Source organism: Pseudorca crassidens, chromosome 7 (genome assembly GCF_039906515.1).
Source record: "Pseudorca crassidens isolate mPseCra1 chromosome 7, mPseCra1.hap1, whole genome shotgun sequence".
NCBI classification, from domain to species: domain Eukaryota; kingdom Metazoa; phylum Chordata; class Mammalia; order Artiodactyla; family Delphinidae; genus Pseudorca; species Pseudorca crassidens.
The window spans coordinates 89387169-89413996 of NC_090302.1; the positions used below are offsets into that span (position 1 = coordinate 89387169).

Sequence of the window (26828 nt, forward strand, 5' to 3'; positions counted from 1 at the left end):
TGGCACCATGTCCAGCAGGTCAATTCCAGCTGCCCACTAGGTCTGGAATTGTGGGACTCTTGGGGGCATCCTTTCTGTGACTGTTTCCTCAACTGTCAAGTGGGAACATCCTGGGGTTTAGGTGAGACTGGAGTATTACAGAGTTGACCCTGAGAAGGAGCCCCACTAGGCCCATGCTCAGTCAGTGCATGAGGCAGAGAGCAGAGCTCCGAGGGAGAAGGGGCAGGACCAGCGGGAAGAGGCCGGCTGGGATCCAGGTCCCTTCAATGCCTCTGACATCTGCTGTCCCTGCCTTGGCTCCATGGGCAGGGACTTTGCTGTATTTTCTTGAGTAAAAGCACAGTTGGAAGGGCCTGGCCTCCCCTTCCCAGTGGGCAAGTTGCCGGTATCAAGCAGCTTCAGAACACCCACTGCAGGTGGTGAGCTCTCACAGGTGCAGGATTGAGGCCCAGGTATGCAGCAGGTATACAGCTGCAGCAGCATCCAAGCATAGCAGGGTGGGTATGTGGGAGATAGCGCTGACTCACGCCTAAGCTCACCTGTGCCCTGCCCACCTCACCTGGGTCTCTACTTTACCCGTGTCCTGTCCTACTTCACCTGGACCCTGACCACCTCACCTGGGCCCTGCCCACTTCACCTGGGTCCCAGCTCACCTGTGCCCTGAGCACCTCCCCTGTGCCCTGTCACTCCTTGCCTGGGCCCCACCCCTGCCTCACCCATGACCAGTCATCCATTTCTGGCTCCCACAATGACCCTCTCAGCCCACAGGTATGTGCCCTGCAAGTCTGCCCATGGCTGGGCAGTGACAGGCATCCCCGCAGGGTGCCTTGCGGACGTTAGAGGGATGGGGGTCCCAAGGGACTGGATACCCCTCAGTCATCAGTTCCTAGGTCCCTCTGCTCTCCTTCAAGGCCCTCGGGGCTCTGGTGCATATAGACCTTCCCGACATCTTTGTGAGTAGCCAGCACTCCCACGATCCCGTATCTAAGTCTGGCTCCACTTGCTACAGGGGCAAATGGCCCTGTCTACCTCACTAGCATGACCAGGGACACAGAGCAGGTCTCCAGGCATGGTACCTTGTCTGAGGCCCCGCTGTCTAATGCCGCTGCATCCTGGGGCAACCACAGGGGTGTTACTTGCACCCTGCAGGCCTGGATTGGGGTCCAGGGCGTCATTACCAGCTGTGCCCAGCTGTTACCCTCATTCTCCAGCCAACCAGGCCCACTGTGGGGAGACCCTGCCCCAAGGCTGTGTCCACCTGTTGGCTGCCAGCATTTATTTATGTAGATAAGCACTGTCCACCACCGACCAGGGGAGGCAGGCACAAATCTCAGGCCACAGATCACGACGCCTGTGTGGTCCCCCTGTAGTTTCGCAGCATGGCTATTCAGGAACCCACCACTCGCTCCCTTAGGCATCTCCAAATGGGGTGGCGAGCTACGAGGTGGCACAGGGTGTGCCCAGTCCCCGGGAGAGGAAAGAGGAGAGAGGTGGAGTCCGGGGGGCCAGTATGGTTCAGCTCACATGGATGTAGATGGTATAGATGGGTGGGCAACCATCAGGAGGGGTGGCATGACTGCAGACATCCACCAGGTGTCCTGGGCACCACCCATGAGCTTCTTCTGTCTTCTGGCGCAGATGACCCCTCACTGCCCACTCAGATGGAGTTTTCTTGACAGTCACCCCACGCCCCGCTCTGGGCCACACTGCTGGGCCTGCAGGCAGAGGCCCGGGTCTTTGAGGGACGTGCTGGGTGACCCTGGGCAATTGGGTGCCCCTGTTTGGGCCTCATTTTTCTCCTCTCTGACGTGGAGGAACCCTCCAGGGCCAAGTGCTATGTGGCCTGTTGGTCCCTCAGCAATCCAGGCTCCCTTCATGCCTGCATGTGGCCTGATGCCACCTCTCAGATGAGTACAGGCCCTGCCACGGTGGCTGTACAGCTAGGAGACACGGCAGAGACTCAGCTCATGGGGCAGCTGGGGCCTGGGGCTGCTGGGCCCCTGGGCTGGCCTGGGCCAGGTGCCCGTGGGCTGCTGAGCTCAGGGCCTCCAACCACTGCTGCTGCAGCTCGGCGGACGGGGCACTCAGGTACAAAGACTGCTGGGCCTGCTGCAGCTGCCACATGTGTCCAGCATCCAGCCTCTCTGCGGGCTCTGGCACACTCACCCTGCAGCCAGAGAGGGGGATGGCATGCAGCAGCTGGCCATCCTGCAGGAAAGGAGAGGAGCGTCAGCACCCCGGCCTCTGGAGTCCTGGCATCACTAAATACCATCTCCCACAAGTGGGCAGCAGAAGGGTGATTCTGGACAGCCGGGGAAACTGAGGCCCTAGGGTCACATGAGCCACCCACCACGTGGGGTTGGGCCCAGGCTGCATGGCCCAGGCCTATCTGGGCGCCTCGGGCTTGAGGCTGTGGGCTGCCGGAGCAGGGTGGACCCCCACCCCCAGTGTGGCCCAGCGGACAGAGGACACACCTGGCTGCCTCCTCGAAGGTGCAGCACCAACTCCAGGGAGTCCGACTCAGAGATGGCAGCCCACACCTTGCTCCAGGCTGTGCCGCCATCCGACACCAGCAGGGGGCCACAGAGCAGGCTGGGCAGGGGGTCCACAGTGGCTGGCTTCTGAGGACACAGAGGACAAGTCAGGTGGAGTCTCCCTTGTAAGAGCCACTCTCCAGGAAGCACCAAGGCTGAAGCTCTTGGGGGAGAGAGGAGGGGGAGACAGACTGGACAAGGCCTGGGCCAGCCTGAGCTTCCCCAGGGTCACTGCAAGGCCACTTGGGATTGGGCTGGACCTTCTAGGCAGTGAGACCACAAGAAGGGTCAGGACAGAAATAAAGATAAGGTAGGAAAAAATGGAACAGCAGGGAACCAGAATGTGGCGGCTGTTGATGATTTCCCTGTACACACACACACCTCTCACACGTAACATCACACACCCCACACACATTCACATCCTCCAGGACCAGGAAGAAATGTTTCTGTTGTTTAAGCTGTCCATCCTATGGTATTTGTTATACAGCCTGAGCTGACTAATGCACCATCTAACCCCTGAGTGCAAACGGTTCCCAAGCTCTCGGCCATGACTGGATCCTAAGAGCCCAACACGCACACACGTGATATTTGGCATTCAACTGCTAGCTGCTCTCAGTGGCCTATGGACCCAACTGAGCCCTACCAGTCCTGGTCCCAGGGAAGGCGACAGCACTAGGAGCACAGTCTATCAAGGCTTCTGGGGTCTTGTGTCTGGAAGGCTCACCCAGCCCACCCACCTCTGTGCTCTGCTTGGGCTCCAAGGGCTCCTCGAGGCCGGGGCTCGAGGGGGCCACCAGCTGGGTCAGGAAACACTCTCCGCAGACACGGCTCTGCCTGCCGTTCTCAGCCTTGAACTCGGAGCACTTCCCACAGATGACCTGCAAGACAAGGGCACCTTGTCCCAATGCCCAGGGACAGAAGACTATCCAGAAGGAGGCTGGAAGGAGAGGTGTAACGGCATGTGGAGGGGAAGGGCTTGTCTGTGAGACATGGGAGTCGGGAGCCTTGTCCACAGGGCAGAGACCCCAAGTCTGGCCCCTGCTGGGCCTCCAGAGCCTGCCTTCTTGCTCAGAAGTTCCAGGATCCAGGGGTCTGTGTGCATGGAAAGAAGATTTGGAGGAGGAACTAAGCACATGGAGGTTCCAGCAGCTGGCCTCCTTCCACCTGGACTCACCGCCCCGCACAGCTTGCAGTGGCGCTTCCTTTTGGTGATGGAGTTGAAGGTCTCGCCGCAGCTGCTGCAGCCCTGCTTCTCCTTGTCACGTCTGGTCTTAGAGGACCCTCTCCTGGGCTCAAGCTGTGGGAGGCAAACGGCTGCAGTCAGCTTCCCAGCACATGTGGAGTGGCAGCTGTGCGATACACAGGCAATGCACATGCAGGGCAAGAAAGCCGGACGTGCAGAAGGGAATTAAGCAGGAGCCACACTGGCCATGGCCCCCTGCCCAGCCTCACTCCCCAGAAGCTGCCCTGCTGTCACATGGGGTGAGATTCCAAGGGGAACAGGAACTCTATGCTTGGAATGACTTGTCCCACCACGGAGGTCAGTGACTTTGCGTGTCTGCAAAGATAACCACCGGAACCCACACTGGGGGGAACGGTGGCTGCTCTGCACAGGAGCCCAGATGCCAAGGACTGGGGTGTCTGCACCCAGCATCCAGCCAGGTGGCCCTTGCTTCCATGCTCTGCCCTTTATTGGACCCCAGAGCATGGTCCCTGCTCCATGCCAGGCACTCAGAGGTGTGCAGTTGCCCGCCCAACACGTGTGAGAGCACTCTCCAGGGGTGGGAGCAGGGTCAGGGGCTGGACTCCCCTCTCTATCTCCTCCGATGCTGCCTGAATTTCCCACAAAAGAGGGCAGTGATGAGTCCTTTCAGCAAGACAACGGGAAGTCATGAAACATGGTGTGTGTTCAGAGAGGTTAGAAGATCTTTAAGACTAGTCACAAGAACACACTATAAAATGCTTTTACTTCTTTTTTGTTTGTTTGTTTTCTTTTACGTTTAAACAAGCTGTTTTGTGTAAGGTTTCTCAAAAAGTTTTACAAGAACCACATCAAACTCCTTGGAGCAAAGAGGAATTGGAGAGTGGCAGGCAGCAGTGGGAGAGAAGTTTTCATTTTATTCTATCACTTTACTTTTTTTTTAAAAAAAGTATTTATTCCTTTTTTAGTTAAACATATTTACAAATTTTAAAAAATCTAATGCAGTCTAAAACTAAGGAACAGGTATATAAATCATACATGGGAGGTAGATGTCAAGGCGACATGTTGGAAGACTGTTTAAAGGTGTCAAGTTATATTGCTAAGGGAAACAAGCAAGTTGCAAAATAATGTACAGTAGCGTATAATGTTTATACCAAAAAGAGTACGTGCATGAAAAAAAGACTGGAAGGAAGCACACCTGATGATCTTATTGGCTGTTTGGGGTAGAGTAACTCTTATCTGACTCTCTTATCTGGATTTTCTCAAGTGTTCACCGAGAACAGCTTGTGAAAGAGGAAGAAAACCAATAGACACGTAGAAAAGCAAACCAGCCACTCACTGACCAGCCCCCCTAACCCCCCCACCTCCTGCCTCACATTCCCATTGAGGACTGTGTTCCCTCTGCACTGTGGACAGCGGTTTGAGAGCTGAGTGAGGGAACCTATGTGGTCCACTCTGACTGCCTACCCCTGGCCATAGTGACATCAGTCGTGTCCAGGACCCCAGCCCCACCAGATGCAAGGGCTTGGGAGGTGAGCAGGAGGCAGGAGGGAGTGAAGGTGGGAGTGGGCACCGACCATGCAGGGTGAGGCTGGTGTGGGGGCTCAGTAGCGCTGTCTGATTAGGTTTCCCCATATGATTAGGAGTGGTGCAATTTGGGGGACAGCTCCCAGGCCCTTGCCCTGCCCCTCATCAGCCATGAGACCCTGCACGAGTCACTTCTCCTCTCCAAGCTTGGTTTCCTCATCTGTAAAGTGGGGTGAGGAACCGCCCCTGGCCCTGAACCCCGTCACAGCACAAGAATCCTGACTGGTTTTGCTGATCGCCCTTATGTTACCATGGCTCTCAGGAAATGCCCCGTCCCAGCCCCTTAGCATTTCCTCTCTGTGTGGGTAGGGGGCGCTGGGGTCCCAGCAGAAAACACAGTCAATTCACCACAAACTTAAGATTTTAAGAAATGTCACAGATATGTATCAAATTCCCCTGGATGTCAGAACTAGAATGGCTACTGGAAGTGCTTGTCTCAACCTCTCCCTTGCACAGATGGGGAAACTGAGGCCCAGAGACACTTTTTCTGTTTAAAAGAGAAACACTTAAAATAAGTTTAACATTAGTGTTTCTGAGCAGAATAAAATGACGTCTGAGATTTGTTTTAAAATATTCCAGAAGAAGGAAGAGTATGTGGGGGTGGGGTGAGGATAGGGGTGGAAAGACAGATAAAACAGGAACAGCACAAAGCTGAAGTTGCTCCAGGCTGGTGTGGGGGTCTCGCTGTCTGTTAGTTCTACTTGTGTGTGTCCAAAGCTTCCCTAATAAAAATTTGAACAAAATAAGCTAAAAATATGTTTAATATAAACTCTGCAAGTTTAAGGAGAAAGAGATGCACTGGTTGGGGGTGAGGGAGACAGAAGGGAGGGGCTTGGGCATTGGAGGCTGTTACGGGCTGAATTGTGTCCCCCAACAGTCATAGCTTGCAGTTCTAACCCCCAGCACCTCAGACGGTGACTGTGTTTGGAGAGAGGGCCTTTAAAGAGGTGATTAAGGTAAAATGAGGTCACTAGGGTGGGGCTTAATCCAATATAACTGGTGTCCTTATAAGAAGAGGAGATTGGGACATGGTCACACACAGAGGCAAGACTATGTGAGGACACAGGGAGAAGATGGCTATCTACATGCCAAGGAGAGAGGTCTGTGAACAAAAAAAGAACAAAGAGTGCCACTCATCATCCAGTTATATAAGGGTTAAGATGCACCCACTGCAGTCACCCACGACAGTGCACCCGGGAGGGAATTCAGGATGAAAAAAACAAGATGAGGCATTCTGTGTGTTGGAGAAACAGGCCCCAAGATAGAGGCACATCTCAGAAAGAATTTCAGTGACCCCAGATTCTTGCATCTTCCCATGCAGAGAAAATCACTTAAAAGTATTAACTTAAGATATCTGTTCTTTGTGATATAGCAGGAATCTTTTACCAAAATGTATGCTTGACTACATGTATTTCCTAGCCAAAAAATTCGTACATATACTGGCTCCTCCCCTCCCTCTTACAAGCAGTTCCTCAGAGCTGTCTCCCAGGCTATAGTCCTCAGTAAGATCCTGAGTAAAACTTAAACCCAACTCTAAGTTGAGTGTTTTTCTTTAAGTCGACAGGCCTCAGGAGAAACCAGCCCTACCAACACCTTGATCCTGGACTTCCAGCCTTCAGAACTGTTAGAGAATAAGTGTCTGTGGCACTTTGTTAAGTAGCCTGAGCACACTAATTCTGGCCTGTGCTTCCAAGCTCTGCTGCCTCTGCTCATAGACCCCAGTGCTGGCCCCCTGGTACGAGGAGCCCTGGGACCAGCTGGTGCCTCTGAGGGTGATAGGGACGCTCGCTCTACCCAAGACCCCATCACCCTCCTCCTCCATCTCATGACCCCTGACCCCATGGACACTGGGTGTAAGAAAACCTTGGGCCCCCTCTCAGTTTATTCCATGCAGCTCAGGACCACAGAGCCCTGTGGGTGGAAAATGGGTGGCACAGACCCGACAAGCAATACTGACGCTCCCCACAGCCACATGCCTTACTGGAGGCCACCCCTGTCACCCGGCCTTGGCTGCCAGCCACACTCTAGCCCTGAGGCACATCTGTCTGCCCCACTCAGGGCTCCTTCCCTTGAGACCATCTCTCAGGACTGCTGGGGCTCAGACATGAGAAGAGAGAGGAGGGGCCATCCCTGGGTCTGCTGTGGCCCAGGAGCCTCAGCCCTCTACCAACCTTCATGGTGACCCTGCCATGCCTGTTTTCCAGGTGAGGACACCAAGGGCACTCGAGGTGGGAGTGGTCAGTGGCAGGTGGCTGGATCCGCGTCTTGCCTTCAAGCACTTACATGTGCTGCAGAACCTGGGCTCTCCAGACCCTGCGAACAGCGCTGCACAACTGCTGAGAACACAGGGAGGCCACGGGGGCTACTGGGGCATCCCTGAGGGGCAGGGCTGCCCACAAGATGGAGGAGAGGCTGTAGCGGGTCAGGGGTATGTGGCCAAGAGCTCAGGTGCTGAAGGTCAGCAGGGACCCCGTCCTGGCCAGAGGGACCAGAGAGCAGTTCCTAGAGACGGGCATCTTGGGGCTGGGGCTTGGAAGAGCGACCCATCCTGGCTTCCTTTTTTTAGGCTGCAGTTCGGTGATCAGACAGGGTCTGAGTACCAGCTTTCTTGGCTGGGTACCAGCTTCCTCGATGCTGAAGACCGTAAGCCACCATGGCCCATGCTTGATGCGGCTCCCCCAGGCAGTTCCCGACACCGAGGGCTGGTGACCAGGTGGCTGAGGTGAGCCCACCTGCATCATTGAGGACAGGTCTTCCTGGCCAACCATACTTCCTTTTTGGATGAGGATATAGAATAAGTCCACCAAAGGGAGGGGCTCAGATTTTCTTTTTGGATGTGGAGACATTGGAAAGGCCTGGGCCAAGTCTAACCAGGGAGGTGTGGCACCGTGGCTTCCCTAGTAACAGCCAAGCGATTTCACCCAAAGCGCTCCAAATGCACAAGCGTGGCCCTGCGAGGTCTGTGCCGAGGGCCTGTTTTACTCAACGTCTTCTCTTCAGCAGATTCACTTACAAAGCAGGGAAGCAGGAGGAAAATTCAGGGAAGAACTGGGTCCCAAACAGTGGCCCTGCCAACCAGCGTCAGAAGATGGAGCCACAGTCATCATCGGTCCTAAAGGGTGTGGACATAGGCCCGGGTCTTAGGCCTGGCCCTGTGGTGGGTGCAGCCCAGGCCCTCTGCCCTTCACAGGCAGCCCTGTCCTGGGCTTGGGGTGGAAGGGCAGCACTAAGTTTGTGCATGCTGAACAACGGGTGGCAGGGATGGGGCCTTTCACGACATCGTGGAAGGGTCCATATGTTGCCATGGTGGCTCTGGAGCCCAGGGAGGCCTTGACAGTTCTGTGCTTCCGTGAAGAGAGACGCAACTTTTGCAGAACGGGGAAGTCTTTGTATTCTGCAAGACTCCCTTGCAAAACTTCCTGGTTTGGGTTTAGCTTTTCTTAGGAAAGAGGGCCTAGTGGGAACTGTGTGTCTGAGGACACCACCAGGAAATCAAATGAGCACACCAAGAGTGAGTTTACATTTCCTCTCCAAAAGCTTACATCTGGCATATTGTAGCAAAGATCACTCTTTCTAGTGCCAGAATTAAAACCCACTTTGGGGTACTTTCCACAAATATCCACTGAGCACATCTCGGACTCGCCCTGTATGGCAGGAGCTTCACGGAGCTGCCCTCCTGGGTCCACCAAAACCTGTGCTCATCAGAAACACAAATGAGAAAAACCATGGCCGGGCCATCTGTGCTGGGGCCGGAGCTGCAAGTCTGTTGCTGACGAGCGTTTGTCTGTTGTAGGGCCTGGGCCTGGCTTGGGGTGGATAAAGGGACTGGGACAAGGAGACCTGAACTTGAATTGTGATCCCAAGCATTTGGCAAGTCAATGGTGCTGCAGAGCCCTTGGAAGGCTGAGCCCCTGTGTAGAAGAAGGTGGGGTGGCCCGCATATCCACTGGCTGGGCGTCGCCATCGATGTGCAGCAAGTCTGCAGCCTGGCCTGGGCAGACCCCTGGACCGCGCTGAGGCCCTGAGCCTCAGGGACTCTCAGCTACCTTTTCACCTGTCAAAGGAGTTGGGCAACTAATCGGAGGGGCACCCGAGTGGCCAACAGACACCTGACACAGCTCCTCTCTCTCTTCTCCCCACCCAAGGGAAGGTGAGGGCAGAGGGGGAGGGGTTGCCCAAGGCCTCATGTCAGGACCCACTCCACGTGTTAAAACATTAAACATGAGACCTTCAGGTCCCTTCCAGCTAGAACATTCTCCGATGGGCACTGCCCGTCGTGTGTGCCAGCCCCACCTCCTGCTCCTCTGTCTCTGCCTGGGCACTGGATCTTCCTCAGCCCTGTCTCCCTGACCACACAGCCCACAGCCACTTCTACTTTACCCCGCATCCACGGACTGAGGCCTGCCCGTGGACTCACCCTACAAAGAGTGGGGGTTGCTCACGGCCCTTGATGCCTTCAGGCATGCCCCAGGCCAAGGGTCGGATAGCAGAGGGCCCTGCAGGGGGTCCAGCTCAGCTCCCCTGCAGAGACAGGGAGAAGCAGTGCTTCATGCAAAGGGCCATCATGGAGGTTGTCAGAGACCCTGGCCAAGGGACCCTGGAGCTGATTGGAAAGCTGAAGAGTCCCCATGTGTCATTCTTCTCTGGGCAGTTAGTTACACAGATGAAGCTTGAGTGTGCAAGCTGCTTTTCATGATGTTCCTAGACGTTCCAGAAAGGAGCCCAATAGCACACTGCCAGCCTCACACGCACAGTTTGGTGATTCAGAAAGCTGATGGTGGGTTGCTTCATGTGAGAAACACTTGTCAGTGACTCTGGGGTCAGCTGCGAGGGCTTCACAGATGAGGCCTTGGGGCACAGCAGGCATAATTGAGGCATTCTGCACAGAGGGGATAGCAGGTGCAAAGGCCCTGGGACATGGCCAGGTGAGGTAGGGCAGGGCATGGTGGGGGAGGGTGGGCTGAAAGGAAGGCAGGGCCAGACAGAGCCACGATGCAGGAAGCCCCTCAGGGAGTTTGAGGGGCTGTGACAAGACCATCTCTCCCCTGCTGGTAATGCTGCTTTCAGATTTCCTGACTGAGTTCAAACAAATTAGCACAGGCTCCCTCTGGTTCTCGCAGTGCCACCCTGTGGCAGCAGTAGCACTCAAATAAGGGGGTTCCCTCCTCTCACTTGGTCCCTGAAGCCCATCATGCCCTAGAAATGCTCCATCCCTCCATGGGAGCCCAAAAACTCCTCAAGGTTTTCCCAGTGCCTGGCAGTCGGAGACACATCAGGTCAGGGGTCGTGTGGTGACCTGGCAAAGCTTCTGCTCTTGTAACAGAGCAGGGGACTGGAGCATCTGGGCACACCTGTTCTGGGGCCTCAGCTGGGGCCCAATGCTACCCAGCAGCATGGATTGTGTGGGAGGAGGGGACTAGTTTTCTTACTAAAAATCTAAGCCAGGACAGGGACATTTACTCCCCGTGAGGAGCTAGACATCCGTCCCTCCCTCTGCTGCTGTCCCAGGAAAGTCAAGTCCCACCACAAGGCCTTTGAGGCAAAGGCCAGGTCTCCTCACCTATCAAGCCCGTTTCCTGTTCCTAAAATGGGTTGACCCTAACAGGTGCCAACCCAGAATGGCTGTGATGACCAGCAGGGTGGCCCTCGTAGCCAGAAAAGAAGGAGCTCTGCAAGTTGGTGCGAAATTCAGGCAGACTCTGCTGTCCAACTGGGGAGCGCCTGCCACCAAGGGAGTGCTGGCCCAGATGAGGGATGTGAGAAAGAGAAGTCAGGGGGAGGGAAGGAGAGGCAGGCCCAGTGGAGAGAATGTGGGGGCTGGACCAACCTACCCATGGAAGAATTTCCGCTTTAGGAGCAAAGCCCCTGTTAGGGGTCAGGCTGGGGCTCAGGCCTCCACTCATTCCTTCTGAGCCTGGAAAACTGAGGGATAGGGCAAAGCGAAGATGCCCAGGAGAATCCCCTCTCAGGATGCAGGGTACAGCACCTCCTTGGTAGTCTAGGCTTATAACTGTCATCAGACTTCACGACTATTAGGCCCAGTGGTTAATAATGATGCTTCCCTGTACTGGATACTCACTGCATGCGAGGCGCACATATTTACCCTGTTACTAATCTCCCAAACTGACAGAGCAGGAGGGACTCCTGCATAGTCCCGGGGCCTGGCCCTGTCGGGGTGGGGACATGCACACAGGCTATCTGACCCTGGACCACGCCTTCTCCGCCCACATTGACTGAGCCTCCTGAGGGCCGGGTACCGCCTTGATCCACATTTCATCCAGGCATACTTTACCTGTGGTAAAGAGCACAAGTCTTCAGAAGAACTCAGCTGTGTAACCTTCACCCACCCAAGGAAATGGACATTTGGGTCCCAGCGGGCTTGCCCCAGCCCTCCACCAACAGGCCCCAGAGGCCATCACTGTGAGGACCCAGGTCACATGGAAGGGGGAGGCTAAACCCTCACCCTCAGGTCACCCTGGTCTGACCCCAACTTCCACCTCCCGCCCCTGTCAAAGCTGGGGGGGTCACTCACCCCTGCAGCACCCCCTCCACCAGTGGGTACCGCTGCAGGCACCTCTGGGTTGGCGCTCACCATCTGGAGGGGACAAGACAGCTGGCATGAGCAGAGGTCTGTGGCCACATGCTGACATCCAAGGCAGTGCTGGAATGCCACCATTCCTTCTGTCTGGTCACAGGGTCAGGAGGAAGACTGTCGGGGCCTGGTGTTTGCTGTGACTTTGGGAATCTGTCCTCCCTGGCCTGAAGGCATCTCAGAAGAGTTATCATTTCCCAGCTGGGGTGGAGGGCGGTGGGCAGGTATGAACCTCCTTGAGGCCCACCAGGCCTAACCAGCTGCATCACACCATGTGAGGTGGCCCTGGCCTCTAGCTGTCCTCAGGCATCTGTGGAGAGCTCGGTGCCCTGCCTTCTACGGTCAGGCTCTGTCTCTGCACCAACTTTAACGGCAGGTATGGGGTGGGGTGGGGGGTTCTGTTTCCAGGTCACCTCTTTTCAAGGTAGGGGACAGTACTTTCCCTGCCCGGGGACAGCACAAAGTTTTCTTCTAAAATAGTCCAGAAAGCAGACAAAATGGAGATTTGATGCAAATATTAAATGGATAATGAGGTGGCCTGTGGCCCACAGACCAGTGAGACCACAGGGAGGGCCACCCCGGCCTGGTGTCTGGGACTCAGGGCTGCTCAACCAGGCTGGGCTGGGTATCTCTTAGCTTCAGGGATGTCCCTGAGGCATGGAGTGAGGGACCCTCACTGTGAAGTCATGTTTGGTTGTACCTAGACAGAGGGGATGGCCAAGGCCTAGCGTGGACCCATCTGGCCCTGGGGGGGGATCCTGCTTCCTGGCTCCCCCCAGGCCTGGGGACAGCTTCGCATGGGGAGCAAGCTACCCCTGCTGACAAGATCACAGCCCCTAGGTGCATGTGATAGGACAATGCCCTCATGTAGCAGCTGTATCCAGGCCTGTCCTTCCCTCCCTCCTGTCCAAGCACTGACCATCCCAGCTATAAGGTACAGGCGTCCCCACATGGATGCCCAATAAAGGTGGGCATGAGGAGAGCATGGGGACTAGCTTCCCCCCCAAGCACCAGTCCTTGTGCAAAGGGCCTGGGTTGCCCCAGGGACACTGGCACTCACAGGCGGGTCTGGAGTGAGAGAGGAATCCTCATCCTGGCCGAAGGAGCCACTGAAGGCCTTGAAAGTCTGGCTGTTCTGCTTGTGCTTCTCAATGGTGGCCTCAATGACCTGAAACAAAACCATAGAGAACAAGGGCCCTCAGAGAGCATTCCAGGAGGGTGAGGACAAGGGTCCCGTGGTCATTGCGTTCTCCCCTGACCAACAGCCTCACATGTCCTCTGAGATGAGGAAACAAGGCTCAGGGATGTGATCAGTGACTGACCGGGTCCCCACTCCAATCTCCATGGCTCCCAGTTCCACCCCACATGCAGTTCTCCAAGCCAAGGGCAGATGCTCTTGGAACGTTTTATATGGATTCAAGGCCATGTTTCCACTTCCTGCAACAGCATTCCAAATCTAATATCTGTTTGAATTTCCTTTTTCTCTTCTCACTCAGATTTCTGTCTTATGAATTTTGGGAGCCACTAATGGTGGCTAACCATCACTAATGGTTAGCGTTTGGCCTGGTGGTGGTCTGCCAACCCCGGTCACTGCCTTGGCCTCTGCTCTGATGTGGCCCTCCTGACCTGTGTCCCTACCATGGCTGGTTCTGAGCTGAGCCTGCTCTGGCTGCCCCAGGACACTGCCTGGCCTGTCTTTGGAAGCACAGGCTCCGTTCTGGAAGTCAAGCTGCTCGTCCTGCAAGACCCACCTCTCCTGCCAGCCACGGAGAGAAAGGACAACACGGACCTACCTTGGAGCTGCCAGACAGTGGAGATCCTCCCCAGGATGAGGGCACCTCCCTGCATGTCCACCTCCAGGCCTTTATGTTTATTTGTTTACTGGGGAGCCCCAAATAAGAGAATGGATTCAAAGGTTTGTGGAGTCTGAAGGTGCTTATAAACTTGGTCACCCCATCACTTCAAGGTGGATAGATGGGTGGGTAATACCTGGGGGGGACACGGGGCCATCTCATCCCTTGCTCCAACATGAAATGGCCATACCACTCAAGAATTTGGTCATTGGGTTACTTTAAAACTTTAGGAGCTTCACCTGAATCCATTCTTTCTTTTCCTCTTCTGTCCTATAAAAGCCAAAAGAGTATTTTATTCATTTAGTCTTGGATACTGACTCTAAACCACCTGATTCCTCTCAGCCCTGAAGTACATGCCTGTGCTGCTCACTGCCTGGAAGTGCAACTCACGGCTTGGGAGAGTGGCCCCAAAGGCTCTGGAACACTGTGGCCAGTATCCCCAGGTGCAGTCAGGCGAGGTCAATTGTGGCCAGGTGGAGTTAAGTGTGGCCTTGTGGGTGCAGGGAGGGTCAGGTGTGGCCAGATGAAGTCAGATGTGGCTAGATGTGGTAAGCTTGGTATGCAGAGCCCTCTGCAGTGGATGTAAACCAACACTTCGGTGGGCCACAATGGGTCATTGCAAAGATCTCACGTCATTGGCGGAAGTGAGAGATGGGCTCTCCCAAGCCCCGTCACAAGTCATGCACCATCTTACAGGGTAGTGTGACAACAGCCACCAAAATTTAAAGTGGACATGCTACCCTTTGGCCAGCAATTTTACTTCAGGAATCTACCAGATGGACGTAACGACACATATGTACAAAACTTGGTTCATGGACACTGCTTGCAGCACCATTTGCGACAGCAAGACCCCAGAGGACCTAGGTGCCCGTCAATGGGAACCAGCCAACGATCATACTGGAAAATTATGCTGCTTTAGAAAATGGTGCTCATATATGGGATGATTTCTGATAAATTAAATGAAAAAAGCAAGATGCAGAACAGACTAGATAGAAAATGGTCATCTGTGCTTTAAAAAATAGATACAGGGCTTCCCTGGTGGCACAGTGGTTAACAATCCACCTGCCAATGCAGGAGACAAGGGTTCGAGCCCTGGTCTGGGAAGATCCCACATGCCGTGGAGCAGCTAAGCCCACGCGCCACAACTACTGAGCCTGCATTCTAGAGCCCGCGTGCCACAACTACTGAAGCCCATGCGCCCTAGAGCCCGTGCTCTGCAACAAGAGAAGCCACCGCAATGAGAAGCCTGCACACCACAACGAAGAGTAGCCCTTGCTCGCTGCAACTAGAGAAAGCCTGCGCACAGCAACAAAGACCCAACACAGCCAAAAATAAATAAATAAAATTAAAAATAGATACATATGTATGGGGACAGAAATTCCGGAAGGATACTTCAGAGATGGTTAAGAATGTCTGCTGGGGGTGGGGAACAGGGGGTGGGCAGAGGCTTAATTTTCATTGACTTCCCCTTAGTACTGTTACATTTTAAACCACAGATAAGCGAGTAAAATGAACACAAACACATCGAAAGTTTATGCAGTTTAGAAAAGGAAGCCATCTGCTAAAATTTCAGGTCAAACATATTCACACAGCGGCAGACACCAAGGCAGCTGAAACCTACCGAGTTTGTAGCTCCAGGGACCTTTTCTTTCCAGTTATGATGAATGTGTAGGCTGCATTTGACTTGACGACATCCTGCACCTGAAGGCATACAACAAAGGACAAAACAAAAACAGTAGGTCACTTTTAGCAGGTCCTGAACTGTGGACTCACACTCTCAGACTTGGAGGTCTTTCCCTGAGAAGGGGGGGCAAAGGTGACCCAGTGAGTCTGCAGGGGAGTGCTCAGCTTAGGGTCATGGTTGCTGCGGGCCACTCCGTGAGTCAGTCCATGGTGGAGGGTGGACCACCGACCTGCTCAGGCAGGGCTGGGACCACTCATTCACTGTTCTTGGAACTGTGCCGGCCAAATCTGCCTGCTCTCAGGGCTTCCCAGGAAGTCAGCCCCAGTGCCTTTCCCCACAAAGGTACCCACAGGCACTCCCGACACAGGGATGGGAATCTTAGGAGAAGAGCCAGGAGGATCTCCACTACTCTGCCGGGGTTTCTGAGGCCCCATGGGCAGGTACCTTCTATCTGCAGGTGTCTGCAACAGGGAGCCTTCCCTCATCCCCTCAACACTCTACTCCCACAGCCCTTGGGAGTAGATGTGGCCCACAGGCTGGCCACTGTCAGAAGGGATTTTTTTTGCATCACTAATGCAACCCTTCACTTTTTAGAATAAAGAAATACTTTGATTTAGCCAGTATTTTTGGAGTGCCTGTTAATTCAAAGCACTCTCCCACAGAAGAGGGGGACTGACTCCAGCTCCAGCAGCCCCACAGCACGAGACATCAATGGACGCAAGGAATAGGGACAGCAGGGACAACAGGTCATCTGGACCTTGGGTACAAGTGCCTGCAGAACCTCGTCTGGGCTCCAAATTGGTGCAGGAGTGGAGAGAGCATGGACCAAGGACCAGGGAACAGGCAGGACGGGCACCCCATCTGCATTCACCCCAAGTTTCCCTTAGAGTCTGTAAGTGGGGCCCTTAGGGCTAACTTCACAGGGGACAGGAGATGGCCCAGGTCCTGGCATTGCCCTTCATCCTGCCAACATGAAGCCGGCAGCGCACTGGCCGGTACCCAAGTGGAGGGACAGGGGATCCTGCCCATTCAGCCCAGGATGCTAGGCCAAGGCGCCCTCAGAGATGTTCCCCCATGCCTGGGTCAGGATAGAAGTAAGGCTCAGAGAAGTAGTCAGGCAACCAGTTGCACAGCAGTGAGTACTTTGGTGGCTAAAGCGCTGTGTCCCTACACCTGCTCTGTGCTTTCTCAGGGGAACAGATCGGTGGGAGGGGCTCACCCACCTGGAGGTCGGAAATGTCCATCTTCTCCCGGACACTGAACTTCTGGCCCATGAGCCGCAGTTTGGGCACGCAGTAAAGGATCATGCTGTTGAACTGCGATAGTGACGGGCACGTATGGGGTGAGGGGCGGTTGACTCCACAGAGGAGCACCCCAAGGAGGAGGTGGGGCGTGGCTCTGGCAAGAGTGGGCAGGGCTAGGCGGGGCTGGGCTGGATGTGGGAGTGGTGAGGGCATGCTGGGGGTTGGACTGGGGGAGTGGCTTAGTGGTGGGGAGGGGCTCTGCAACTGGTTGGGCCTGGGTTGGGTGAGGGTGTGGCTGAGTGGCTGGGTAGGCCCAGGCTCTGCCGCTGGGCTGGGTGTGGCGTGGCAGGGGCGTGGTTCTGCAGCTGGGCTGGGCAGGACTGGGCAGGGCTGGGTGTGACCGGTTGGGGGCTCACCAGGAAGAGGTGGCGGTCCTGGGTCGTGCCATTCTTGGCTGATAGCTTCTGGATGTGGCCCTCCTTGATCAGCTCGTTCGCAGGGTTGACGATGTCCTCCTCCCCACCTAGTCTCTCGTATACCTCCAAGAGCTTGTGCATTTTCTCCTGAGAGAGACACGGGGCTCAGGCAGCTGCACAACCACAGGGACTGGAGGCCTGCCAGGGCTGGGGACCCAGAGGTGTGTGGAACCCTGCCCTGCAAGTGTGGTGCAGAACCAAGGAGGGACCACGATCCTGCTGACAACGGTGGGAGGGAAAACACGGGCCTTGTAGAACAGAGGTTCAACTTGCAGAGAGTAATAAATAATAACAACAGTTAGCACCACTGCTATGTGCCACACCCTGTTCTAAACACAATGTGGGTATTAATTAATTTAATTCTAGCACCGGCCTTAAGAGGCAGATGCCATTACTATCCTCAATCTATAGACAGAGAAACTGAGGCACAGAAAAATCAAGTGAGTTGCTGGAGATGTTTCAGCTAGAGAACTGGGACTGGCTCTCTTAGCCTCCACAGTGAAGGGCATTGGGTCAGAGGAGATACGTTGGGCAGCTGCAGCTTTTGCCCTGGACAGTCATCCCTTCCTGTGGTAGCCTTACCTGGTTTCCTGCTCCACCCTCAGATGGCCCAGGGCCATGATGAGACCAGACCTCTGCCTACCCGCAGGTCATCGCCCTCTGTTCTCGAGACTGGTTGTGTGGTCATATGGCCAACCCCCACCCTTGTGGTGTGAGGGGAGAGGGTAGGCAGCTCATTGCTCCAGCTCTGGGCCAAGAGGCCATAGGCCCTGACCAGGGGCTTGAGCCAAGAGTGAAGGAGTGAACTCAGCAAAAGGCAGAGCTGAGCCCACAGGAACCTTAACCCAGCAACAAGGAGCATGGATCCACCATGCTACAGCACCACTGCCCTTGGACCTGACCAATCTTAGCCTGCACTCCCTGGAAGCAGGCTGGTTTGGTAGCTCTTCTGCCTCTGGTATGGAAACAGGTGGTAGATGTGGGCATGGGAGCAGGAGGGGGAGCCAGCACGGAGAGTGAGGAAGAGCAGGCTAGGCAGGGCCAAAGGGCCTTGTGTGTACTGGTGGCTGGGCGTGCAGTGGACATGTAGGAGAGCTTATGTGTGTACCTGTGAGGCAGTGGCAGGCCAGGAGGCTTCTGGACAGGGAGTGACAAAATAAGCAACCCATAGAAAGCTCTTAGTAGAGAAGTACGGACCGGAGACCAGGGAGATTGGAGGTGGGGAGGTTGGGGTGTCGGTCCAGGTTGAGGGGATTAGGGATGGACAGGTGGAAGCATGAAGAGGGTCCCATGAGCCCACATTGATAAGCCTTCCCCCACACCTGACCAGAGCCCCCTGCCGGTCACAGAGGCCTCACCAGACTTGGAGCGAGAACTGCCACACAGTGGACATGCTACTGTGGGACAGGAGTCCACCCCAAGCCCCTCAGAGATGTAGGCGCATGGGGGCTCCTCCATGGGCTCTGTGTGAGCTCATGACCACAGAGTTCCATGAAGCAGCTCTTTCTCCTCCATTAGATTTAGTCTTGGGGAGGAAGAAAAGGGGAGATTAGATAAAAAGTATCTAGAGTGAAATGTCACCTGTTTAGGTTGCCATGGGTGCCCCACTGTGGGCCTGACCTCAGGCGCATCTGGTCTGGGGCCTCCAGACCCAATCCCGGGGACAGGCAGGTAATGAGGACACAGGACGTGGACGACACATAGCAAGAGCTGCCCCAAAACAGGCGGCCCGTCTCTCATTTCTCCTTTTTGAGAGATGTGGGGTCAAAGAAATATTTCACTTTCTTTTTCCTCTCAAACAACAGCAGTGCCCATGTGAAAGTAAATAGGTCTCAGGACTGAGGCAACCAGGGCTGGGTAGGGACTGTGGCGGCCTGGAGAGCCGGCCCACTTAGGGGGCACCTCGCCTCGTCCCAGGTTTTAGTGTGGGCCTGGGGTTTTCAGAGTTTTCCAGTAAAGCCAGGAATTTGGATTCTCCTGTGAAATGACCTGATCTCTAATTCTGGGCAAGGATTTAGAAATTCTTACACCATGTCCAGGCAGTGTGCAGGCCAAACAAGGGCCTCTGAAGACAGAGCCCACTGGGTCAAAAGGCATTGGTATGGGCTAGGAGGCCTCCCCATCGGCAGAGCCTATTACTTGGGGGCGTTAGATCAACAAGAGGACACCATCTCCTCCACCTTCAGGCTGTATTTGGAGGTGAGGCCTTTGGTAGGTGATTAAGTTTAGATGAGGTCATGGTCATGGGATGGGGGAGGGGTGGGGCATGATGAGATTAGAGCCCTATTAAGAGAGACACCAGAGAGCTTGCTCTCTTTTTTTGCCATGTGAGGACACAGCGAGAAGGTGGCTGTCTACAAGCCAGGAACCAAATCCGCCAGCACCTTGGTCTTGAACTTCCAGCCTCCGGAATGGTGAGAGTAAATGTCTGCTGTTTAAGCTGTCCAGTCTACAATACTTTGTTAGAGCAGCCCCAGCTGACAGAGCTTCAGTGAGTGAATGAACGAACAAATGAATGATACTAACACCAAAAGCTAACACTAAGTTATGCCAGGTCCTGTTCTGACCACTTCACGTAGAGTGATTTAATCCCCACAACAGCCCAATGAGACAGATTCTGTCAGTGACCTCATTTTACAGATGGGGAAACTGAGGCATGGAGCGCTATATAACTTACCAGCAATCACCAAGCTAGTAAGGGACAGGCCTGTCTGGCTCTCAGTGGAGTCTCTGTCTTCCTGGGGGACAGGTGGGTGAGTATGCATGCTGACAGTACCTGGCCCACCCTGTGCCCTCCCTGCCCCAAACTACTGGTCCCTTGGGCATCTTCCAGGGTCGCCCACACTCACCATTTTCCGAATGGCAGCGTTGGAGTGGTTGGCAGCTGTGGAGATGAGCTCCAAGGACCCTGCAGGAAGAAGACAGAGTCAAGCTGCAGGGCGCCTGGTGGCTCCTCGCCCCACGAGGCTTAGTGTCAGGTTCTGCCCTGCTCCTGCCCTTTCCCACGGTTGTACCAGGCTGCTCATGAGACCTGGCCCTGGGTGTGGGGGTGTGACCCTGCAGAGGCATCCCATTTGCTGGGGGTCCGCTGGGGCTGGCATGCCACTCCCCTGTGCAGACCTTGCCCCATGCTGCCTGCCAGCTGCTGCCCATGCACCAGGAGCAGCCTTGCCAGCCCCATAAGGTCCTCCGTGAGGGCTAAGCTCTGCCAACACTTAGCAGCCCCCTCCACAGAACCATCATCCACCCCTTGCACTGCAATGGGGGCAGGGGCGGTTTTCCCTTACACTCAGACTCTCAGTCACCTCCTTGTTTAGGGGTCACTTGGAGCTCTCTCCGTCTCTCTGTCTCTGTCTCTCTCTATCTCTCTGTCTCTCTCTTTCTGTCTCTGACTCTCTGTCTCTCTCAATGTGGGTTTTCAGCAGGGGCCCCAGCTCCCACTGCCCAGGAGCCCCTCAGCCTGTGGCCGGCTTGGCTCACTCTCTGCATCCTTCCAGTCTGGGGCATCCTCTGGGAGCCTCTTCAGATAGTCCTTGAGCAGCAGCTCATAGCGGGGGACCCTCTGCACGGGCTCCAGCATATGGTGCTGCAGTGTCAGGTTTCCGCACATCTCCTGCTTCTGTGGGGGAGATAGAGGCAGTGTGGGGCACCCATGGACACACATGTTGATCCCCCAGGAGGCTGCCTGGAGTACTGTACCCAACTGACTGCAGACCACATCTTACAGCAGAGGAAACTGAAGTTTGGAGAGGTTGAACGATGGAGTAAGGAGCTGGACCCCAGGCAGGCCTGCTCTAGACCCAGCACTGGCCTTTTTATACACATCCCCATTGAAGACTGTTCTGTGGGGACAGCTGGGAGGGCCCAGACATAAGTGAGGGGGTGAGCGTGCAAGGAGTGCAGGCAAAAGGGGAGAAGGAGACACTCTGATAGTATCAGAGCTATCCTCTCTGGGGAGGGACAGGGATGCTGAGAGATGCAGGGGGATCTAGGACCCTACGCTGAGAAATCATGGGTGACCTGATTACAGTGGGATCTGGGGAAAACACAGAAAGTTATCAAGGGGCCACCCCAAATCCGAGCCTGGCCTCCAAATCCTCAGCACAGAGGGACTCTGTGCCCATTAACCCTTCAGGGTACAGTGAGGAATGTAGGTGCACGTATGCATGTGTGAACACATGTATGTACACATATTCACGTGTGCCTATGTATTACGTGTGCACATGTATGCATGTATGTGCATGTGGCATATACTTGAAATATTTTTTAAAGAATTACTTTATTTAAAATTGGTGAATGTGGCTAATTAAAACCCCAAAATTTTGTATGGAAAACAAAATCATACATAAAGTTAAAAAATAAAACATCAGTGGAGAAAATAATTTGCAACACATTTGACAGTTAACAGCTGACATTCTTAACATATAAAAACCTCATGAATCAGTGAGAAAAAGACCAACATGGCAGTAGACAACAGCAACCAGAGGTGTGAACAGGCTGTTTGCAGAAAAAGAAAAAGAAAAGATCAATGCAACATTTTCCTAAGTGCTTCCACTAGCCATTGAGAGATGCTGTGGAGGGAGACCAGCATGTTTGGATCCAGGTCCTATTGAATAATAGTTTCTGATGACATAGATCGCACAAATTTTTTTTTTTTTTTTGCGGTACGTGAGCCTCTCACTGTTGTGGTCTCTCCCGTTGCGGAGCACAGGCTCCGGACGCGCAGGCTCAGCGGCCATGGCTCACGGGCCCAGCCGCTCCGTGGCATGTGGGATCTTCCCGGACCGGGGCACGAACCCGTGTCCCCTGAATCGGCAGGCGGACTCTCAACCACTGCGCCACCAGGGAAGCCCCGCACAAACTTTTTGAGCCACGATTTTCTCACCCATGAAATGAGAATGATGATTTGTCCCTGGAAGTTATTTTAAGGATCAAAGCATCAATAGAGCATCTGGACACATCCCACAATTTTACTGATTTTCTCCATGTTGAAACACAAAGCCAGCACTGTGCCCGTGAAGCAGAGGTGGGACCGCCCTACCTGGATGCCTTGGACAATGTCCTTAAATACCGGTGAGCGCTGGGTCCAGGTGCTCACCAGCTCCACGGCCCGGTCAAAGTTCTTGACATATTCACCATACATCTTGAGGAATGGGGCCAGCTTCTGCAGGATGTCTCCAAGCCGGGGGTTTGTGTCCCTTTGTGGGGGAGTGAGTGAGATCGTCAGGCAAACAGCTCCACTGAAGTGCCAGGGTGAGACAGGGACTTCACCAGGGAGCTATGGGACAATGGCCTGACTCCCAGCTCTGTGTGATGGTGGGCAAACTGGTCACCTTCCCTAAGCCTTAACTTTCCTTCCCTGTATCACATGGGATGGAAAATAGTGTGTTACCTAGAGGATCATGTAAAGTACTTCAACCATGCAGTCATAGAACGATTGCTCAAAACCAGGAGTTGTTAGTAATAATGGAATCACTTTAATGATGAGCCACAGTTATCAAAAAGAATCAAGAAAACCCCATTATACTTCTTCTGTACGAGCGAAGATTAGGAACAATGGGGCAATCTAACTCTGGCAGTGTCATGGGAAAGCAGCACTGTGTAATAATGAATGGTTTGGACAGGGATTTGGAAATAAATTTCAAGGAGCAGAAAATATATTAATAACCTTTGACCTTAGAACTGTGGGGGATTTATCCTAAAGAAATAATCAAAAAGAAGAAAAAAAGGCATATGCATAAAGTCATCCTCTGCAGCATTACTAGGAACATGCACTCAAAGGCCCACCACCTGTGAAGACGGATGGGCAAGCTGCTGGACTCTCTCACCCTTATTATACAAGGGGTGTCTGTGTGCTGACAGTCTCTCCAGGGCTTTGAGGAGAAAACTTATATCTAGCAGGTGTGCACTGCATCAGCCAGAAAGCCAATCTAGCCCTGCGCTTTAACCTCATGGCCTTGGACACAGTATAACCTGCTCTGCAGGTGGAGCATGTCTTTCTAAATATTTACGAATTGCCCTGGACCCCTGCTGAGCCTTGCAGGTGCAGGGACAACCCCCAATCAAGCCCCCTGGCCTCTGTGTTCTCCCTGGCCTGGCTGCAGCTTGGAAATGACCTCTTCTCTTACCACAGAACCACACACTGGCTCAAGCCAGGCCAGTGAAGAGGGGAGACAGCAGAGACCCCAAAGCAAAGCTGCAGCAGCACCCGGAACAGAGGGGGAAGCACATAATATGGAGAATGGCAAGCTGGGGGCCATGCCTGTAATGTTTTATTATCATTTCTTACAGCTGGGCAGTCCCTCTGCTACAAATGAACGGAAGAGGCAGAGGGACAGAGGGACAGCCCTCTGGGGACACTGCTGAGGAAGAAAAACATCTCATTTTTTAAAGCAGAGGTGCAATATACACTAGGAGGGAAAATAAACCAATAAGCACTGTCTATTCACTGGTGTTTGCAGATGGCAAACCTCATTTAAATTCCACAAAGCCCTGAGCAGGTATTAAAGTCCTTTTAATTTGCAGATGAAGAAGCTAAGACACTGAGAGGGCTTGGGGTCAGGGTTGGCCCAGGACCCTACCGAAAGAGAGCCCAGGGCACTATGAGACAGGCTCCCCAGGTGTCTCCTGGCTTTTGGGCATACAAACCCCAGATTTAGAGGCTGCTTGGCAGAGAGTATTCAACAAAACCACTGCAATAGTGTCACCATGACCCTCAACCACCAAGGGCATTGGAGCCAAACTCCCTGGGAGATGCCAGCCCCTACACTTCCCAGGCACCATGAGCTGCACTTACCACTCATTCGTGATCCGTGTCTGCAGCTCAGGAAGGAGGAACTTCCCGTGGAAGCAATAGATGGAGGAGATGTTAGAGAAGATGCCTGTGGTGACTTCCGAAGGGATCCCTGCTTCCATCAGTCGGGTGCAGAAAACCTGGACACGGAGAAGCCCATGCAGTGGTCACTGAGTGTGGGTCACTGCAGATGGTTACGATCATGCTTCTGCTGCAGGTATGGGAGCTCAAGAGAGGCTGCCATTGCCTTATGTTTTCTTAGTGAACCTTCCACTTCATCAAACTGGCTCAAAGAACCTTATGGTCTTAAAGCAAGCTTACTTATGGCTAAGAATTGGGGGTGAGGCAGGGACAGTCCCCTCTAGATGGGGACAGGCCATCTTTCTTCCATCTGCCCATCAAGGGAAGTGGATGGTCCTGATTTCCTTTCTTTGCTTTGTGAGCTACAAACAGAAGAAGCACCTGTCAAAACCCAGTTTCTGTTGCAGTTTTACTTCCTGTGCTCATAAACCCTACGTTGCCAGGTGGACAGGGAGAGTGCCACCCACTTTCCCAACTATTTATGCAGAAAGATGTCCAGAGGCCATTTACATGCTCAGATAATTTAACTGCCAAGAAGAAAAAAACCCCAAGGTGACTGGATGAGAAAATTGCCCCAAAGCCACAAGTTCTGAAAGCAAAAACTAAGACTTTCTGGAGGAGACTTAAATTTGTCCAAGTTTTAGTATTCATGTCAGTCATACTCCAACTGCAAGCCCTAGCCAATGCTAAGAGAGAAAGTTTGCCTCTGAAACTGTCCACTGAAACTCTGGAAGTGGACAAAGGCAGGCCCAAGCCAGGAGGGCTACCTGGTCTAGCAGGTGTAGACGCTTCACGTAGGTCTCCTCAGTATGCAGCAGCTCCTGGGCAATGTGGAGCAGCTTCTGGGGCTCAGCGCACTGTGAAGAGAAGAGCCATAGCTCACCTAGGGGAGATGAGTTTTGGGGAGGCATGATATGACAAAGGCTACCCGCTGTATGCCAGGGATGACCAGGGGCCCCAAAAGACCAGAGGAGGCTGCTGGGACTGGGATGTGGGGCTCAGTTCTCGCAGATGGAATTTCCAGGGAGGTTTCTGGGGAAGACATAATAGTTTCTACCAACCCCCCCCAAACCTTCTGCAGCCCAGAGAGAACTCTATCTTCCCAGGGCTTTAACTACAAAGGAGCTGCAATAGCCACATCAAAATATATCATGGAGTGACATCAGCAAGGTGGCAGATTAGAAAGCTACAGGCCCTCCCAACAGGCACATGAAAAGATGCTCCACATTGCTAATTATTAGAGAAATACAAATCAAAACTATAATGAGGTACCACCTCACACTGGTCAGAATGGCCATCATTAGAAAGTCTACAAATAAGAAATGCTAGAGAGGGTGTGGAGAAAAGGGAAACCTTCTACACTGGGAATGTAAATTTGTGCAGCCACTATGGAGGTCCCTCAAAAAACTAAAAATAGAGTTGCTATATGATTTTGCAATCCCACTCCTGGGCATACGTTCAGACAAAACTATAATTCAAAAAGATACATGCACCCCAATGTTCATTGCAGCACTATTTACAATAGCCAAGACATGGAAACAACCTAAATGTCCATCAAAAGATTAATGGATAAAGAAGATGCGGTACATATATACAATGGAATATTACTCAGCCATTAAAAAGAATGAAATAATGCCATTTGTAGCAACATGGGCTAGAGATTATCACACTAAGTGAAGTAAGCCAGACAGAGAAAGACCATATGATATCACTTATATGTGGAATCTAAAATATGACACAAATGAACTTATCTATGAAACAGAAACAGACTCACAGACATAGAGAACAGACCTGTGGTTGCCAAAGGGGGGGGAAGGGATGAATTGGGAGTTTGGGATAAGCAAATGCAAACTACTATATATAGAATGGATAAACAACAAGGTCCTAGTGTATAGCACAGGGAACTATATTCAATATCTTGTGATAAACCATAATGGAAAAGAATATTTTAAAAAATATATATATGTATATATATAACTGAATCACTTTGCTGTGCAGTAGAAATTAACACAGCATTGTAAATAAACTATACTTCAAGAAAATATATTTTAAAAAAAAAAAGAAATTTATAGGCCCTCCTTCCCCCACACATGAGTTAACAATATACAAACAAGAATACCTCTGTGGAAACTTTAGAGACCAGCTGAGAAGCTACAGCTTCCAAGGCATTGTAAAACTAAGAAGAGATTCTATCAAATAGAGAATGAAAATTGGCATGTTTGGAACACCCTTTTGTGTTCCTCCCCCATGCAGCATAGCACAGCACAACTGGGAAGAACCGCCCCTCCCCCCAACTAGGGCTCCTCCCTCAGGATGGAAACAAAGGAGTGAACTGTGCATCCAAAATTTTGGCTCATCTGGAAGCTGCCTGAGGGACTGGTTTCTGTCTTGCCTGATTTGGAATGCTGTCATGACCAGCGCCAGAGTTTGAAAACAGGCAAGCAGCATGTTAGAGCTGATGTTCTGCAGGCAGATGCCAGGGGAGCAAGAGATCAGAAAAATTTTAATAGGTCTTAGAAATTCCAGCCTGATTGGCTAAGGTTTTCCCTGCACAAAGCCAGCATGCAAAGACTGGAGAGATGGTTGTTTTTCAGATGCCCAAATTCCAGCAAAAAATTACAAAGAAACAGGGAAACATAGTGTGATTAAAGGAATAAAATAAAATTCCAGAAACCAAACCTAAAGAAACATAGCCCTATGAGCTGCCTGTAAAAAATATTAAATACCTGTCATATAGATGCTCAATGAACTAAAAAAGAACACAGACAACTAAGTGAAATCAG

The 26828-nt window shown here is 53.0% G+C and overlaps 1 protein-coding gene across 7 annotated transcripts in view; it reads right to left on the minus strand.

Moving 5' to 3' along the window:
- Positions 1-1259: 1259 nt before the first annotated feature.
- FGD3 (FYVE, RhoGEF and PH domain containing 3) overlaps positions 1260-26828 on the minus strand; it is a 64722-nt gene continuing 39153 nt past the window's right edge. For 5 of the 7 annotated variants that reach the window (XM_067744926.1, XM_067744924.1, XM_067744925.1 and 2 more), the window contains 16 exons: positions 24813-24902; positions 23968-24104; positions 22213-22369; positions 20652-20790; positions 20021-20079; positions 17112-17258; positions 16675-16767; positions 15389-15468; positions 14007-14037; positions 12975-13082; positions 11855-11917; positions 11426-11614; positions 3709-3831; positions 3272-3412; positions 2475-2621; positions 1260-2208 (listed from right to left, as the gene is read on the minus strand). In XM_067744926.1, the coding sequence (XP_067601027.1) occupies positions 1966-2208; positions 2475-2621; positions 3272-3412; positions 3709-3831; positions 11426-11614; positions 11855-11917; positions 12975-13082; positions 14007-14037; positions 15389-15468; positions 16675-16767; positions 17112-17258; positions 20021-20079; positions 20652-20790; positions 22213-22369; positions 23968-24104; positions 24813-24902 (1947 nt within the window). In that variant the 3' untranslated portion in view covers positions 1260-1965. The remainder of the gene's footprint in view (positions 2209-2474; positions 2622-3271; positions 3413-3708; positions 3832-11425; positions 11615-11854; positions 11918-12974; positions 13083-14006; positions 14038-15388; positions 15469-16674; positions 16768-17111; positions 17259-20020; positions 20080-20651; positions 20791-22212; positions 22370-23967; positions 24105-24812; positions 24903-26828) is intronic. The other 2 variants (XM_067744928.1, XM_067744929.1) reach the window with 2 other exon arrangements.